This window comes from Cynocephalus volans, chromosome 9 (genome assembly GCF_027409185.1).
Source record: "Cynocephalus volans isolate mCynVol1 chromosome 9, mCynVol1.pri, whole genome shotgun sequence".
NCBI lineage: Eukaryota > Metazoa > Chordata > Mammalia > Dermoptera > Cynocephalidae > Cynocephalus > Cynocephalus volans.
Genome location: NC_084468.1, coordinates 2512243 through 2529929, shown reverse-complemented (window position 1 = coordinate 2529929; position 17687 = coordinate 2512243). Strand labels below are relative to the sequence as shown.

General features: G+C 57.4%; 3 protein-coding genes across 15 annotated transcripts in view; 2 read left to right on the top strand and 1 right to left on the bottom strand.

The window, feature by feature from the left end:
- The window catches only part of NOP14 (NOP14 nucleolar protein), a 29808-nt gene extending 23382 nt beyond the window's left edge, over positions 1-6426 (top strand). For both annotated transcript variants that reach the window (XM_063108353.1, XM_063108352.1), the window contains 7 exons: positions 377-478; positions 1303-1456; positions 3274-3433; positions 3985-4132; positions 5432-5550; positions 5680-5835; positions 6076-6426. In XM_063108353.1, the coding sequence (XP_062964423.1) occupies positions 377-478; positions 1303-1456; positions 3274-3433; positions 3985-4132; positions 5432-5550; positions 5680-5835; positions 6076-6175 (939 nt within the window). In that variant the 3' untranslated portion in view covers positions 6176-6426. The remainder of the gene's footprint in view (positions 1-376; positions 479-1302; positions 1457-3273; positions 3434-3984; positions 4133-5431; positions 5551-5679; positions 5836-6075) is intronic.
- Positions 6427-8841: 2415 nt separating this feature from the next.
- On the top strand, positions 8842-12503 carry MFSD10 (major facilitator superfamily domain containing 10). 3 transcript variants are annotated; one of them, XM_063107793.1, is made up of 13 exons: positions 8867-8885; positions 9033-9227; positions 9328-9424; positions 9635-9738; positions 10101-10259; positions 10346-10507; positions 10798-10906; positions 11010-11121; positions 11257-11365; positions 11457-11547; positions 11654-11701; positions 11773-11862; positions 12065-12503. In XM_063107793.1, exons 2-13 carry the CDS (start codon positions 9054-9056, stop codon positions 12178-12180), a joined length of 1371 nt encoding a protein of 456 aa, XP_062963863.1. In that variant the 5' UTR covers positions 8867-8885; positions 9033-9053; the 3' UTR covers positions 12181-12503. The 3 variants fall into 3 exon arrangements, with proteins under 3 accessions (XP_062963865.1, XP_062963866.1, XP_062963863.1); XM_063107795.1 differs by lacking the exon at positions 11257-11365 and having other exon boundaries at positions 8842-9227; XM_063107796.1 differs by lacking the exons at positions 10101-10259; positions 10346-10507 and having other exon boundaries at positions 8842-9227.
- Positions 12504-12927: 424 nt separating this feature from the next.
- Positions 12928-17687, bottom strand: part of ADD1 (adducin 1) — a 101195-nt gene continuing 96435 nt past the window's right edge. For 6 of the 10 annotated variants that reach the window (XM_063107527.1, XM_063107530.1, XM_063107532.1 and 3 more), the window contains 2 exons: positions 17050-17148; positions 12928-14839 (listed from right to left, as the gene is read on the bottom strand). In XM_063107527.1, the coding sequence (XP_062963597.1) occupies positions 14490-14839; positions 17050-17148 (449 nt within the window). In that variant the 3' untranslated portion in view covers positions 12928-14489. Of the gene's footprint in view, positions 14840-16387; positions 16423-17049; positions 17149-17687 lie in introns of those variants that run through there. The other 4 variants (XM_063107533.1, XM_063107535.1, XM_063107534.1 and 1 more) reach the window with 1 other exon arrangement.

The window sequence follows — 17687 nt, the reverse complement described above, 5'->3', positions numbered from 1 at the left end:
GTCATACCCCCCAGCCTAGTGAGACGAAGCCCCAGGGCTGCGGGCTGGGGACAGGCTCCTGAACCCTGCGAGCTTACAGGACGGGCTTCTAGTTTCTGTTTCTAGTTACAAATCTACCAGAGAAATGTCGCACATTCCAGAAGAGTCCGGCTGTGTGTTGTTGCAGGAGGGAATGGGAGTGCTGGCTGTCTCCAGAGAGGTGCTGAGGGAGAGCCCGACTTGGGGGATGTTGACAGCCACAAGGGGTCAATGGAAGTCTGGTGTCTGTGTTTCTCTAGGAGTTTCAAAACTGGCTTTGCTATTGGACCCATTTTAAAGGCATATTTTAAACTTTATTTTTCTTTCCTTAATCTGTGTGATATCACTTTCTTTCCAGCTCATATATTTGAAAATTACTGGGCTGTTGTTTCCAACCTCCGACTTCTGGCACCCAGTCGTGACGCCTGCCCTGGTGTGCATGAGCCAGCTGCTCACTAAGGTGTGTCCCCTCTTCCTCTTCCACAGATGGGCTTAGCCCCACTCCACTCTAGACCTGCGTCTCCTTAGGGCCATATTGAACAAGAGTGTGGCTATTTAAGGGTTTTGGAGACTGACCGCTGAGTTCAGGCATAAGAGGGCTCATCTTAAAAGGGCCTCTGAGGGACGGCTGGGTAGCTCAGTTAGTTGAGCCATGGTGTTTTGACAGGGCCTGTGAAAACCTCTGAGCGAGTCAGGCGTTCTGAGACCAGAAACAGCCCCAGCTCCCCTCCCAGAGCTCCCAACTTGACCAGCCCCAGACAGGAGTGGGGTGGAGTGGGGTCTGATTTAGAAACTCAAGGTTACAGACCCCGAAAGACAGCCTTTCAAGTTAGTGGTGAAGGTATCGAACCCAATAGGGACTTTTGTTCCCCCTTGGCTTAAAAAAAGTTCGTATAGTCGCCCCCTGCTTTCTTTTGTTGTTGTTGTTGTTGTAGTTGGCTGGTTCGGGCATCTCAGCCCATGACCTTGGTGTTACAAGGCTGTGCTCTGAGCAACTGAGCTAACTAGCCAGCCTAGTCCCCGTTCCTTTGTCAGGCATATGGTTGGTGCTTGCTTGCTGCAGGAATCATACCCCACCTGTGGGTGGGACTTTATCATCAACAGGCTCTTCCTGCCTCCATCTCACTTGATCCTCTCAACACCACTGTGAGAGGTTCAGGGGTTCCCTGAGTATGGATCGAAAAGTGGGGTGCACAGTTCATCTGGGAAGCCAGGCTGTCTGCCTCGCACAGTATTCCAGAACATTGTGCTGCAGCAGTGATCGTCCCATGTGTTCATTTGCAGTGCCCTATCCTGTCCCTTCAAGATGTGGTGAAGGGCCTGTTTGTGTGCTGCTTGTTCCTGGAGTACGTGTCTCTGTCTCAGAGGTTTATACCTGAGCTTATTAATTTTCTTCTTGGGATTCTTTATATAGCAACTCCAAACAAGCAAAGCCAAGGTGAGTTGATTTGAGGGAGGTATTTTCAAAAATATTGCACTTTAGAATTTTTAAAAATTCATATTCATTGCAGAAGACTTAGACTATGGAAAAGTGGAGAAAAGACAAAAAAACCCTGAAGTCCTACCATCCAGAGTAGCATCCTTTGTCCTCTGTGTGGCTGTGCGTTCACCCTACATGCTGAAAAATCAGACTGTGGCTCATCCGTGCTGTCCAGGGCAAGCTGAACTGGAGCAAGCCCCGGTGTGCAGTGTGCCCTGACAGCCGAGACTCAGTGCCGGTGTACGTGGAAACATCTCACTCACCTCTGTACTGATTGTGTTTGAAATCATATTTTCATATTTTGACTTAAACATATTTTTTAACTTAGCTTCCCTTCTTACTTTTTCTGTGTGACAACTAGAAAGTTTTGTATCCCTCACACAGCTCACGTGGACAGCACTGCTCTGCGTTTCTGCAGTGCTCAGAACGTAGACAGGCGAGGTGGCCCGAAGCGGCGCTCCAGCAAGGAGGGGGCTGCACGTTTGCTGCTCTTCTGAGTGCCCCCTCCCCTTGCTCCCTCCGTTCCTCCAGCAGCTTCCCGCAGCGCTGACCATGCTCCTCTGGCGCCTCTTCAGCATGTGCTGCTGCCCTCTTAGTTTCTTTTTTTTGGCGGTCAGGTTGGGGATCCAAACCTTTGACCTTGGTGTTGGTGTTATAACACCGTGTTCTAACCAGCCGAGCTAACCAGCAAGCCCCTTCTGCCTCCCTCTTGGGATTGCTGGTGAGCTGCTTGGTCTCTGTTCCCAAATTCACCCGTGTCTGTGGGAGGCCTTTCCTGACCTGCTTGGAGATGGGACCTTAAGGCTAAGACCTCGATCCCCCATTTCCAGCTCATTGTGTGGTCTGAACTCCTCCTCGATGCCTGCCGTGGTGGCCTACAGAACAGGTGTTGTGGTAGCATTTCACGCTGTTGATAGTGTCCCCACCCTGAAGAACTGTCTCGGCAGATCCTCCGGCTCAGTGCTCCAGCTCTGCCACCCACACCTTGGCTTCCTCCTCATGGTGTGACTTTCCCGCATGCAGCTCCCTGACTGTGCTGATTCCCTGGACACCATCTGCTCCTGTGCGTCAGCCTCGGTGTTGGGCACTGGAGAGGCACAGTCACCTAACATGACCCTTGCCTCGGGGATGGTGCAGTTCAGTCTGCAAAATGCCCACATACAAAGCGTTGGGGGAGGGGTGGGCCAGCGGTCGGCCAACCACTGTTCCCTGTGCTGGTCCCTGTGCCTCCTCAGTTGCTCTTCCAGGCAATCACTGGGTTAACTCCTGCACTTCCTCCGGGTCTCTGCCCACTGCCACCATCTGGAGAAGCCGTCTCTGTCCCATCCGCCCAGCCCTTCTCTGCTCTTCTGTCCATCCTTCTTTGCTTTCACGTATTCTGCCTAGTTCACTTATTTCTATGGGTGGTATTGACTATCTCCCCCATGAGGGCAGGGACTTTGGCCTCTTCTTAGACATAGCCCAAGCACCTAAAGCCACTTGTGGCATGTGGTAGGCCCACAGGAAGTCTGTTGCAAGCAGGGCACCAAGGCACGGTTAGGAACTTGGCCATGACTGCCCCTTGCCCAGGCTCTCCCCTGTGTCAGCATCATTTCCAGGCCCATCTCTGCCCACATTGGAATAAGCTCCCTAGTGTCTGGTACCACCCAGGGAATATGGTAAAAAAAAAATCAGTACATGTTAAAAAATGAACTTTCTAAGGCTTGGCACTGCAGAGCCTGCCCATGAGCTCATAATATGTAGGTCATCTCTGTCCTGTTGCACTTGGAATTCAGGTTACACTCCGGTGCACCCTTTCAGAGCACTGGGGAAGAACTCCGAGTTGCTCTTGGTCTCCGACAAAAAAGATATGGCCACGTGGCAGAAGACAAGCCTGTCCCTCCACTGGGCGAGTGGACTGAGAGCCTGGACTACAACAGAGGCCAATCACACCAGGTACGTGTGGGGACCCAGGGCTCCTGAGACCCTGCCCTGAGTGTGTGCAGCAGGTGCGGGCACAGCATCCCAAAAGACAGAAGAAACAGCTGATGCTTTTTGATTTACTGCCAGAAGTTTCCTTGTTTTTACTTTATTTATACCCATAGCCATTTGTTTTATGTTGAGTTAAAAGCCTTTCAAGGTGTTGGTATGATGGCTGTATTTCCCCCCACCGTGTAAAAAAAAGACTTTCCTAAATTGTGCATTATTTTCAAAATATATCTGCTTGATTTCACAAATAGTGATTTGGAAATTAAAATGGAGTCATTGCTACACTTCCCACAGCTTCCCTCTGATCAGGGAACGTGGGGTTTTTCTTCAGTGCCTCGCATGCTGAGCTGCCAGCCACTGCCCCCACTGCTTTGCCGTGGGCAGGTATTTAGCCCCAGCCAGCCAAGGCAGCCCACACTCGACTTTTCAGAGCTATGGGAGAGGGTTGCAATTTTGCCAAGTTTGTCAGTGAGTGAAACTGAACAAACTGATGCCCTCTTTGCCTCCTGCCCTTGCAGATTGTCCTGCCTAGCTGTGTGTCTGGCCCTGCTGAAGCGCTGTGTGCTCATGTACAGCACGTTGCCGTCCTTCCATGCCATCACCAGGCCCCTCCGAGCCCTCCTGTCAGAACACCTGGCGGACTGTGGCCACCCCTGTGAGCTCCAGGTGAAGCCTCCTGGTTACTGAGGTGCTCCGCCCTGGGCCTGGACATGTCCATGAGCCAGGACCAGATCAGTGGGCATTTTTGTCATTGAGCTTGCAGCTCCAAAAGTTTAGGACACCATCTTAGCAAAATCATACACACAAATAGGAAATACACTATTGAACAATACTGACCATTGCTGGGCTGGGTTAAAACAGACTTTGGATCCTGGGTTTTATCTAAGAACCGTTATGGTGGTGCCACCTTTGGAAGGCTGCACAGAAGGACAGCTAACACCCAACTGTCCATGGTCCCTTCAGCCCCCTGCAGGACCTGCACCACCTGGCCACGCAGAGCACCTTAACTGTGCAGTTATCCAGTGGGCTTTCTGAAGAAGGTCCCACTGTCTTCCACAAGCAGACAGGAGCCCTGAGGGACATCCTGATTTGGACCTGGAAGCTCTTGTGTGTCTCAATGAGTCTTCAGTGCTGCGGCACATCCAGTCATCAGCAGGTCCCCGGTCCTGCCTGTCTTCCGCCCACCCTCCCTGTCTTCTCTCATCTGGTCTCTGACGGGTCTTGTGCCCGCACCTTGCCCCTTAAGTCACCTCACACCAGCCCCGGGATCCTAATAGAGCAGAAGGCGGCCCCATGTCTGTTCCACACCCCTCAAGTGCTGTCCCCACATCTCAGAACAGCAGGCAAATCCCAACCACCGTGCACAAGGCCAGGTGACTGGGCCTCGTGTGTGCCAGCCCCCCGCCACCAATCTCCCCGTTCTGGGTCTTCTCTGCTTGTGACTCTCTGATGCATGTGGCTTATCCTGCACTCCCTGGAAGCCAGGTGTCCTAGCCCTCACTGCTCAGCACTCACTCGCCTCTTCTCTAGCATGCTGGCCGATCCTGGACACAGTACCCTGTCCTTGTCTCTGCCCCACTAGGACATGAGCCCCATGAGGACAGTAACTCGGTGGTCCCGTTCCTGGCTGCATCCCCTAGAGCAGAGCAGCCCCTGGTCCATCCCAAGTCCTGGCACCTCGTCAAGGGTTGCTGAGGTCGTTGCTGAGGATGAGACCTCAGCACCTGCCTCCTCAGCCTGCATCCACTCCCTGGAGATGCGGCTGTGGCTTGTCCCTTTCATGTAAAGGACAGGGTGGCTCTCTAGTCCTGCAGAATTTAGACTAGTCAATGGCGGTGAGCACAGCCAGGGCAGCAGCACACAGTCTGTCTCCGGGTCAGCCTTGAAGCCACAGAGCCCATGGGAAGAGCTCGCAAGGGCACATGGTGGCAGGCCGCCCCAGCGTCAGCTCTGCTCGTGTTGCAGGAGCTGTCTCAAAGCATACTGACAGAAATGGAAGATCAGAAGCAGCTCTGCCGGCCGCTGGTCTGTGAGAAGAGCAAGCCCGTGCCTCTGAAGCTGTTCACCCCCCGCCTGGTCAAAGTGTGAGCGTGGGCAGCCGCTGGGAGGCTGGGCGGGCTCGGATGGCAGCCAGAGGCCCACATGAGCAGGCCCAGGCTGAGGGCGGCACAGGCTCGCCCCTTGCCACCTCGACACGGGCTTTCCAATTTCAGCCTCGAGTTTGGAAGGAAACAAGGCAGCAGTAAGGAGGAACAGGAGAGGAAGAGGCTGATCCACAAACACAAGCGCGAGTTTAAGGGCGCCGTCCGTGAAATCCGCAGGGACAATCAGTTCCTGGCTAGGATGCAGCTCTCGGAGATCATGGAGCGGTGAGGGCATGTGCGCGTTGGCATGGCTGGGTGGGCACAGCGCTTGGCACTGCGTGCCCGGGAAGAGGTTTGGGTGCTGGTCCCTCCTGGAACTGGGGGCAGGGTGGGCAGCTCTTCCCTCCTTTTTGCCGTGTTTGGACCTGCCGTGGGAGCCGCAGGCTGCAAGGTTCTCGCATGAAAAAGAGCAAACATCTGCCAGGAACTAATCCAGAACTGAGCGTTTGCTTGTTTTTTCTTCAGGGACGCAGAGAGAAAGCGGAAAGTGAAGCAGCTTTGCAACAGCCTGGCGACGCAGGAAGGGGAGTGGAAGGCGCTGAAGAGGCAGCGGCACAGACGCTAGCCTGGCTGTGGGAGCGACGCGAGGGGACACTGTGCTGAAAGCAGTAGGGGACGTGGTAGCATCAGCGTGGCTTTTCCTGTGCTCTAGTTCTGGTACAACGTCTCTCCTGGTGAAAGACGCAGAATGAATTCTGCAACGCACCTTTGGAGTGAGGAACGAACCCACGAGGCTCTGTGCTAATAAACTGTACGGAGCTGCCGGCTCACCGTGTCCAGACCAGCCTCGGTTAGCTGCTGCCAGGTTTGAGGAGATTCTGGCTAGTGTCATTTTTGGTCAGCTACGACATTTGCCTTCATGTATAGAATTCAGGGTGAACATGTGTAAATTATACTTTCAACTAGAAACAAGTTTGCAAATAGTTTAGAAATCAGAGAAGAGAAAAATCACCCAGAATCCTCGCACCCCAACAGCCACATAAGGTGCTGGGGTTGACGCTTTGGGGTTCCAGGGTCCTCGTTCGCAACACTGTGCTGTGGGAAGGGAGGAGATGGGGCTGCGTCTGCAGTGACTGGGATGCAGCCTTTAAGCTCGGGGTCAGAATAAGTTGGAAATGTGGAAGTCATGGTTAAGGCCATAAACTTGTGAGTTAAACAACACAGTGTTGACTTATCACCCGCCCTGCACTCACCAGGAGCGAGGTCAGCACTTGGGTTATCTGGATGCAGAAGGGGCCGGGAGCTGTGGGAAGTGAAGGCCCACCTCAAACTTCATAGACCAGCTGGGGCCCACGGCCTCAGGCAGAGGTGTACCTGAATGCTGCTGCCACCTCCCTGCACAGGTGCGAGCTGTGTCAGGACCTGGCTGCCTCCCTGGGGAAGGTGCTGGAGTGGGAGGTCCCCCTGTCCCATGCCCCACCCCAGTCTAGGCTAAGGCACTCCCTACAGCACTGAGACTGTCCTCTGAGCCACAGCCCAAGGGAAGATGTTCAACATAGATCAAGTTCATACTACACCAATGCCGTCACACTGTGACCAGCCCTGCCAAGGTCCCTAGAGCTTGCATGGAGAAGCTCATCCCTGAAGTCACACTTGCAGCCACAGCAGTGACAAGGAGGAGATGTGAGGATTAACTGGATGGCATTTGGGGGGTGAGAAAGAAGGTGATATGAGGAAGAGGGTGACAAGGACCCATTTCCTTGCTTCTCTAATGGGGTGGGGGGTCTTTCACCAAAAAGGCTGGTGGGAAGAATCAGGAGTTTGGTTTTGGACATGTTGGCAGGTGTTGAGGCCACGGTTGGAGTGCAGAGTGAGTGGTGAGGGTGAGAGGTCTGAGAGGCCGTGTCAAGGCCACGGTTGGACTAAGTCAAGCTCAGAGTGAGTGGGTCTCCTGTTGGAGAGCAGAGGTGAGGGCTGAGCAGCCTTGGGATTGTGGGATGAACACTGAACCAGATCACACATCGTACCTGGCCTTCCCTAGGTCAGAGACTGACGTTTGCCAGGTGTGTGGCTCCACAAACCTAGAAGGGCCCAGGGTTATCACCTTGTCACTGTGTACGCCTGGATTGCTGTTAACATCATATAGCCTCAAGACTATCCACCTAAAAACGCTCTCTGCCACATCAATGCTGCAGGTAGTTTAATTCACCAAGCCCTGCACTCTAGACACCTTCTCAGCTGTCCCTGGAGAGAGAAGAGAGGTCCAGATAGGAGGAAGGGGACAAAGTCAAGTGCCCAGCTCTGGCCCAGCCCCTGCTATTCAGTCCTTGAGGGTGGAATGTACCAGCAACAAGCTCATAAAGCCCCAGCTTTGGGTCTCTGAAGGGGGGCAAGACCCTGAAGCTGAGTCGGGATCCCATTTGGATGAAGCCCCTCAGAAGTTTTGATGAAATGAACTGTCCTTAGTCCCCCAAATCGCAAGTGGTTTAGGACCTGGGAACTGGGCCCTCCAGTTAAGGAGCTAAGACTTAAAACTGGCAGTTGAGGAAGGGGTACAAAGGAGGCAGCTGGGCAGCTGGGATGGTACCTAAGTGATGAGAAGTGCCATTAATCAGAGTCGCTAAGTCCCCAGGCCCAGGGATGTGCTGACCGGGTGTGGACCGCAGGGGCTCCGGATGATCGGAGCCAAGCGCTGCCCAGACTGAGCGAGTCAGGAGCGGCCCACGGGCTACTCAGCAGCCCCAGCCCCAGCCCACACCTTTTCTCGGCAAGTCCTTCCTGCCAGCTTTAGGGCAGCGCGGGGGCTTCCAGCATCGGCTGCCCCTGCCCTGTCACTTGGCCTTGCAATTGGACGCCGGTGTCCTCCCGCAGCACGGGTGGGCGGGCCTGGTTCGGTGCGGTGACAGCCAGCTGGAGAATGAACGTCGCCAGCGCGGGCGGAAGGACGTGTCCCCTGTGGAAAATCCCGCCGTGTCCTGTCGTCTCGGCTGAACACAGGGGCCATGACTGCGTCTGTGACGAGCCGCGTGACCTTTACCTGGCGGTTCGGCAGGTCTGAGGAGGGGTGTGCGTGTTAAGGGGACAGGGCACCGGCGGACGGCGGTCACGTCACAGGTCAACGTGGCGACAGCTTCGTTTCCCAGAACACCCCTCCCCGCGTGCTTGTGGTCAGGGCCGGTCACGAAGGACCCCGCGGGGCTCAGACAGGAGGGCCCGGGCCCAGCTGCGGCCGGAAGCGGAAGCGCCGAGCGCCCGGCACTTCCGGGGCGTGGCTCGCGGCTGGCCGGCCGTTCCGCGTCGGTCACTGGGTGGGTCGGAACGCGCGGCCGAGGCAGGTGCGGGACGGGCGGGCGGTGTCCTCGCCCGGCCGCCTGGCCTCGGTGGCTGCGGCGTCCTCGCGGCCCCGTGCTGGGCGCTCGCCGGCTGTGGGTGGGCGCGCGTCCCCGGAGGCGCCCTGACCGGCCCCGTCACGCCCCAGCCAGGCCGGGTCGGAGCCGCCCACCATGGGCTGGGGCGCGCCTGGAGGCTGCACCCCGCGCCCTCCCATCCGCCCGCGGCCGGCGCCCGAGCGCCGCGTGGTCACCGCGGTCTTCCTGGGCCTGCTGCTGGACCTCCTGGCCTTCACGCTGCTGCTGCCCCTGCTGCCCGCGCTGCTGGAGAGCCACGGCCGCGCCCACGTGAGCCCCGCCCCGCCCCGCCGCACGGCCCGGCCGTCCCCAACCCCGGGGGGCTGCCCGGCCCCGACCGCCCCACCGCGTGCTGCTTCCTTGTCCCCAGGACCCTCTCTACGGCTCGTGGCAGCGCGGGGTGGACTGGCTTGCCACCGCCATCGGGATGCCCGCGGAGCAGCGGTACAACAGCGTCCTGTTCGGAGGTACGGCCCCGCCAGGGCCCCGTCTCCCTTCTCGGTCCTTGTCGCCTCGCTCCCTGGGCTCCGGGCTGGGCGTCCTGGTCCGCGCGTTCGGGCTTCAGGCACAATCTACCCGCCTTTCTTCTCTCTCCGTCGGGGCCACCTCTGCCCGAGGTTTGTGGCCCACACCCCGGGCAGCTCCATGACAGCACGACGGGGACCTCTGTCCCCCAGGTCTGATTGGCTCAGCCTTCTCCGTCCTGCAGTTTCTCTCGGCGCCCCTCACCGGCGCCGTCTCTGACTGCCTGGGGAGGCGCCCGGTGATGCTGCTGTCCCTGGTACGTCTCTGGGGCTGGGTACCGACAGGGTGGGAGCGTGCAGCCTCATCCCACCCACCCAGCGGCCGTGGGGTTGGGCTGGGCAGTGGGGAGGAGGGGGTGGCTGCGGGCCCCCATGGCCACTGGCTGGCCTTCCTCACTTCCTGGAGTGGGGGGCTTGCGGCAGCAGCGACCCCTGTTGCTGAGCCAGGCTGTCCGAGAGCTGCTCCTGTCACCCGCGGAGCATCAGGAACACGAGTGGCCTTTAGATGCTTCAGAACAGAGCAGAGCCCGAGGGATGTTGCCTGAGTTTGCTGGTCCACTCCGGGCCCCTCTTAGCCTCAAGTGACCACACCTGCCCCTTGGCCCCTGCCCCTCGGCAGACTGGTCTGGCCACCTCGTATGCCGTGTGGGCCACCTCTCGGAGCTTCAAAGCCTTCCTGGCTTCCAGGGTGATTGGGGGCATCAGCAAGGGGAACGTTAGCCTCTCCACAGCCATAGTCGCTGATCTGGGCTCGCCACCTGCCCGCAGCCGAGGCATGGTGAGTGCACAGGCTGGGAGACAAGGGGCCGCGGGGCACTCCTGGGCCTGGGTCTCCCTGCCCAGCTCAGGCGGCCTTCTCTGTAGGCAGTCATCGGGGTGGCCTTCTCACTGGGCTTCACGCTGGGCCCCATGCTCGGCGCCTCCCTGCGGGTGGAGACAGCACCCTGGTTTGCCCTCCTCTTCGCGGTCTCCAACTTGCTGTTCGTCTTCTGCTTCCTGCCTGAGACACTGCCCCCAGAGAAGCGGGTAGGGCCGGGGCCCAGAACTGACAGCGCTCCGAGTTGGGGGTGCGGGTCCATGGATCTGTAGGAATTTCCCATGTGTGCCAGTCGCAGATGCCAGGGGATGCCAGGTGGCCTTCTGGTGTCCAGAGGCTTTGGGGCCACAGTGGTTCCTGGAGCCCCTGTGCTCCTCAAGGTCCTTGTGTGAGGCCTGGAGGTAGGACTGGTGGGTGCAGGGGTCATGCCCGTCCTTAGGCTGCCAGGCCAGCAGCTGCCCCAGCCTCCTGGCAGGCCTCTCCACTGCCCATCCTGCAGGCGTCCTCTGTCTCCCTGGGGGTCCACGCCGCTGCTGACCTGCTCAGTCCCCTGGCCCTGCTCCGCTTCTCAGCCGTTGCCCGAGGCCAGGACCCACCCACTGGAGACAGTAAGGAGCTGCCCGCCACCCTTTCACTCTCTGGGGCCACCCCATGACCCGGGCCCTTCCCTCCTGCAGTGGCCCTCATGGCGCCCTCCCACCTGCTCCCCAGGGCTGGGCAGCCTGCGCCGCCTGGGCCTGGTCTACTTCTCCTACCTCTTCCTGTTCTCGGGCCTGGAGTTCACGCTGAGCTTCCTCGTGCACCAGCGCTTCCAGTTTAGCAGGTGGGGACGCCCTGTTGTCTCCCCCTCCTGTCACCCTGTTTCAGGGATGACGCCCAGCCCTCACCCCCCAAAGTCTCCACGGCCACTTCTGCCCTGGCCCGTCCCTTACGGTGCTGGGCACTGACTGCCCCCCAGCCTGCAGCAGGGGAAGATGTTCTTCTTCATCGGCCTCACCATGGCCACCATCCAGGGTGCTTATGCCCGGCGGATCAGCCCTGGTGGGGAAGTTGCAGCCGTGAAGCGGGTAGGGGACTCTGTCCAAAGTGGGTGGCGGGCAGCGCCGGGAGCGCTGTGGGAAGCAAGGGGAGTGCTGAGGCCACCTGCATCCCCTGCAGGCCATCTTGCTGCTGGTACCTGCCTTCCTCCTCATTGGCTGGGGGCACTCTCTGCCCATGCTGGGCCTGGGGCTGCTGCTCTACTCCTTTGGTGAGTGGCCATGCCAGGGCTGCAGGGGGCCATGATGGGGGGCTGGGGCCGGGTCACACTCCCTCCTCTGGGCTGACAGGCACCTTCCCAATGTTTTCCCCACCAGCCGCTGCGGTCGTGGTGCCCTGCCTGTCCACTGTGGTTGCCGGCTATGGTGAGAGCCCTGTCCCTGAGGCCACCCAGGGTGGAAGGCCAGCAGGCACCTGACTGGGCCTCTCCCTACAGGCTCGTCAGGGCAGAAAGGCACTGTCATGGGCACTCTGCGGAGCCTGGGAGCCCTGGCTAGAGCAGTGGGGCCCATGGTGGCTGCCTCAGGTGAGACCCGTGGAACAGTCCTCAGGGGCAGGCAGGATGTCCTGGGGGCCTCCCTGAGCTGCCTGTGCCTGACCTGGCCTTTCCAGTCCCAGCCCATCCAAAGCCACCGCTCAGTCCTGCCAGCAGAGGGCCAAGGGCCAGGTGGGAGCGGATGGGCGGCCATGCCATGGGCCTGGGCGAGCGCCCCCCCGTCTCTCTGCAGTGTACTGGTTGGCTGGGGCCCAGGTCTGCTTCACCGTGTGCTCGGGGCTCTTCCTGCTCCCTTTCCTCCTCCTGCGGAAGCTGAGGCCTCCAGCACAGACGCTCAAGGCCGAGTAGCTGAGCTGCCGGTGCCCAGGCAGCAAGTGGAAGCTGGGGCCAAGACCACTACCCCCCTGACCTACTTCTTTCCACCCAGGGAGGCCCCGGGGAGGAGGGGCTAGGCACTGCCCTGGCCCTTCCCTCAGGGTGTGGCACCCCAACAGGAAGCCTGGGCAGCTCCCCCAGGCAGCCTTATCTTCTGTCCTCTCACTCCTGGAGCTGCGGCTGTTTCACTCCAAGCAGGGTTAGTGACTCCAGGGCCCTCAAGGTTTCTGTTCGTCAGCAGCACAGGCCATTGGCCTGCCTTCTGAATGACACAATAAAGCAGCTCTTTTATACCACGTGCCTCTCTTGTGTACGGGACTGTGCCTCACCCACCGCCACCGGGAGAGGCAGCTGGAGCTAAACTGCTTTTATAGCTCCACTGACCAGAAGAGCATGAAGCTCTTCAAAAGCCTGTTTCCCCTTCTGCACAGTGGAGTGTGAGAGTGGATGCAGGATGCTCCAAGGCCAGAGCCTGCCCTTATGAGGTGGTTTGGGCACATGCCCTGCACCCTGGCAGACTGGAGAGAGAACCTTTCTGCTGGAGGGACCCTCGGCATCTCTGTCAGACGTGGGCACACTGCTGTCTGCTGCAGCAGTGAGGCTGGTTTAGAAGGCCCTCCCCGGTCCACAGCTACAATTGACATTTGATCAAGCAATAAGCTCTTGGGGGATCTTCTAAAAATCCTACAAAGAGATAAAAGAGTAAAACTGCTTCCCAGATTTAGACAAGGAAACTGATTAAAGAATTTTATTTGTGAGTAAAACATGTTACAATGAAGAAAGGACATATAAGACCTGTCCTCCCAAGTCTGTGTCCATATATGCAACTATAGTTCATGTAGTAATACAAAGAAACTACAAAAGTGAAAATTAAGTCATTGCATATGTGGGATAAAAGGAAGGGATACAAGGAAGAGTCCATGGTCAGGTGGAGTAGGTGAGGTGCAGAACTTCAGTACCACCTTGGCAATGTAACGGTACACAGAAGAGAAGCAGCTTGCTTACGAGTGGAGCAGGCCCTGCAGGGTCCAGGGAAGCTCGAAGCAGCGGTCAGTGCCATACAGCCAGCCTCAGGTCTTGCTTGGGTGTTGAGTCAGTGAGATCAGAGGTGGCCCAGGACCCAAGCCAACATCGGGCACCAGCTCTGCCAGGGGCCTCCTCCCACTGCAGACCTATCTGGGGCTAAGGCTTGCCCGCTGCTAGTCAGGCTGGAACCAGGCAGCTCCTGGAGTGGGTTTCCCTCAAGGACTCCACATGGCCACCTGCCAGTTCCCTACAGGCTGCTTCAAGCTCTCGGCCAGAGATGTGAAAATTCACAAATGTCAGTCAAGGAGAGCAAGTTACAGTGCCACATATGACGCAAGATGTTAGGGACCGTCAGGGCCAACTCTACCTTGAACTCCCTTTTATCAACACCCGGGCATCCCTACTCAGTTCCGAAACCTTCCCCAGTATAGGTAAACAGTGCTCAAATGCAGTCTGCTGCAGGCTCTAGAAAGAAAACAAAGCAAAAAGTGGCCCATTGGTGTTCACAGTTAAAAACGCAGGTTGAACTGCAAACTCACTGAAAGAAAATTCAAGCAAGGACTCCTCCCCTCCCGAAATACCTTCCCTATGACAGGAATCCAGAGACCCCCGTGGGTGGAAACTAGGAGCTCCTGAATCTGCTTCTGGTCGAGGGGTAATCAGTCAGACCGCGCACAGTGTTGGCTGGGTGTGCACAGGCCTATGTGCCACACTGGGTTTCCTGCCCAGCGTCCAGCCCAGACCTGCTACCTCAAAGTGACCATGGTGCCCAGGGCTGTTGGCGGGCATGTGAGTATTTTCAGGGGACCAAGCCTACGTGTACAAGAGTAAGATGATGCCAGCGGGAAGCCACGAGTCTGACTGAGTCACCTGAGACGCTGTGGGTGAAGGGGGAAGCCGAGCGATAGGAAGTCAAGGCTCTGGGGGTGAAGCCTGTAACCAGAGTAGGCAGAAGCCTCGGGGACCTTCCAGCCAGGACCATGACTCAGCACCCCCCTCCACCCATGGCGAGAGCAAGTGGAGCCCAAGTCTCCCCAGAGCCTGAGGCCGAGGGCCCGTGGGGGCGCAGCGGGGCGGCTGAGCACACACTCAGTTGGCACCGGTCTGCACAGGGCTGGGCACGTGGGTCGGACGCTCTAGCTACGTGGGGGGCGTGGCTCTTTGCATTCCATTACACGAGGGGACAGAACACGAGACGCAAGCGGGGACTCCGGCAGAGCCAGGGAGGCCTGGGACACGACGGTGCCGTGTGGCCTTCAGGAATCACTCCTCTTCTTGCTCTTCTTCAGGAAGGACGGGGTGCGGAACTTCTTCTTCTTCTTGGATGGGGACTTGCCCGGGGACCCCTCACTGCCAGGGTCCACGGCAGCCCCCTCCTCCACAGTGGCGGAGGCAGCCTCTCCAGCCACCGGGGCTGGCGCTGGCTCAGGGCTGGCCTCAGTGGGGGCTTTGGTGGGGCTTGGGGGTCCAAAGGCTTCCTCCTCCTCCTCCTCTAACACCGGGAAGCCAAGCGCTTCTGAAGGCTCGTCAGGGGACAGGTCAGGGAGAGTCGGCTTGAAGGTGGCAGCGTCACTGTCGTCTCCAGAAGTCGGCTCCTGTGGAAGGTCTGGTGGGAGGGGGTGACAAAGACGGGGTTAGGGCTCCTGCCCAGATCTCAAAAGGACAGCTTGACATAAGTGCCCAGCACAGGGAACTACCTGTCGCTCTATGGATTTTTACCAAGACAAAGATCTTCAAATATGGTCTACTCGACTTTAGGGCTGGACGTAGCGAATGCTACGAAACACAGACTCAACCTCAGGGCGGTTTTTAGCTCCTTCTCGTGGACAGCAAGCGGACAATACCAGGCTTCACCGCAGGGTCCTGGTCCTCAGTCACAAGGCCAGCCTACAGCAGGGCAAGCTGCGAGCGCGTCTCACAGGCTACACCCGGGGGGAGGTTTCCTCCAGGACCCCAAGGGCACATGTTAGTAGTCCCAAAGGGAAGCCTAAACTTGGGGCCACGACACCTGGTCTCCACCTCAAGGCAGTCAGTAGAAAACCGTGAGAAAACCCCCAGACCCACATGCAGCATCAATATCCAAGAAAATAAAGCCCTGTAGGCTGGAGAGTTAATCAGAAGAAACAAGATGGGCTGCAAGGCAAGGAGTAGGAGCGAAAGAAAATCCAGCCATCTTAACCATGGGATTATCTGAACAAAAAAGAGCAATAGGTACTTGTTTTAGAGAAACAGCCTGCGGACAGGTTCCCATCTAGTCCCATTGTATGCTTTCTACATGGACCCAGGGGACGCCAGTTTTTAATATTTTTAAATAGCCTACAAAGTTAGAAGCGACTGGCATGTTAGGCAACACCAAACCAGTTAGTACTTAAACATCAAGCCAGACATCAGGCCGGGGAGGCGTGGAGCTAAGCGCGCGTTAGGAGCAGCCGCGGGAGGCTCTGGGCCCGGACACCTAGTGCTTCAGCTGTGGGAGGCCGGAGTGCCCCGCCCCTGCCCCGTTAGCAGCCTCTACCCCAGGATAACGCAGCGCCACAGTTCACAGGCAGGAGGGAGGGCTGTGGGTGCACAGGCGCCCCAGCCAGGGTGAGGGTGCCCTCTGCCAAGCGTGCTGCAGTTAGTGCTCCAGACAGGCTGCCTGGGGGTGCACAGAGTAACTGCCACCTGACCAAATGTCACATGTTTTTAAAAGGACCCAATATCACTCTTCTGATCACCTCAAATGACCAGTCCCAGCTTAAGCAAAGGTTCATACAAATCCAACTCCATGCCCATGTGGCAGAATCGCCCCCTGCCTTGACTTGGTCTGGATTTGTCTGAATTTACAGCAAAACCTTCCCACCAAGCAGTCAAAAGAGATTCTCAAAGGCTGAAGATAGGATCTGCGGGGGCCCAGAGTGCAGCAGCACTGACGCGTGACGCGGGAGCCACAGCGGAGGCAGCCCTCCGCCCGTGCAAGCTGCTCACTGCACAGCACCCAGGTGACCAAGCCACTGCCAGGAAGGCCACTGAGGAACTGGGTATAAAAAAGGGGCCTCTTTTTATTTTGAATAAACAGAAAACAATACTTAATAAACAACAAAGAAGCAGGAGAATGAGGCAAAGCACAGGGCATTCTGGTAAAGAGCAGAGGGCCAGACGCGGGTGGTACTTACTAGGGTAACAGGTACTCTTTAGCACATCCATCTCCTGATTGTGATGCAGCCACAAGAAGAGAAAAGCACAAGTAGAGAATCTATGCATTCAGTCACAGCCGCAGGTTACATAAGAAGAAAGGCCGAGCCATTCTTGGAGGACACAGGACGGGGTGGGGAGGTGAGCCACAGGCTTCACAGGAGACAGGGATGTACGAGACCGAAGGACAGACACATCTGATCACACACCACAGACATGCGGTGGTCTGAGAGGCGAAGGGAGTACAGCACTCTCGGTGGGCTGATTAATACAGCAAGTCAAAAGCCCTGCAGCCCAAACACCAATGGAAGGCACGTCCAGCGTGTCATCTAGACACAGTAAGGTATGAGAAGTGTGACAGAAAGGGCAAAACTGGCATCAGAAACAACCGTGGCTCTGATCCCTGGAGTGTGCCCTCCCATCTGGTCACAGCAGCTCACCACCAAATCTGTTTTGCCTCAAGTTACCCAGGACAGAACCAACGCAGGAGGAGAAAAGGCCGGGGAGCGTGCTGGTCTCGATGCAAACGTGCACTTTACTAGTGCTAACAGAACTACTGCCACATTCGGCTGCCAGGGCACACAGGCCATGCCCCCTCCCACAGCGGGGCAGCCACACAGCCGCCAACACCCCGGAGCTCACCTTCCTCGAGCTTGATGGGCGTGCTGGGGGGCGTGTGCGGGACAGCGGACTGGTCTGGAGGACTCTTTTCTTTCTGCTCTGTCGTCTCATCCAGATTCTCTGCAGACATACACAAAGCAAGAGCACGGTAAAGAGCCGCGGACTGCAGGAGCCTTCGCCCTCCTTGATGGCAGACGGGTCGGCCCTCCCGCCAGCCTCCGAGGGGGCACTGGGCTTCTTGGCGCATCCCGAAAAAGCAGGAAGGGCTCACAGCCATGGATGAGTTCACCCTTTTCCTTACTCTTCTCCAAAAGAGGATGAAGGAAGAAGCTAACTATGAGTGGACTGTTGATTCTGAATTTCAGAAAAATTTAACCAACTTTGGATAAAAAATTAATTTCTATTCTTATTCCAAAGAGCATCTACCAGAGCTGCCTCTGTAACAGGCTGTGACTGGTGAGCCCTGGACTGTCCTCCCCTGTCCTCTGTAAGGAACGCCTCCCTCGCTGCCTGGCCTTTCTCACGGCTGAGCGAGAGGCCAGGGGTCCTGAGGCCGCACTCTCTCACCACCTCAAGGGACACTAGCATTGCTTTCATTTTACTTTCTTATGTAAGGTGTCTTCTACCAGTAATGTAAACTTGGCAACTGTAATGCACAG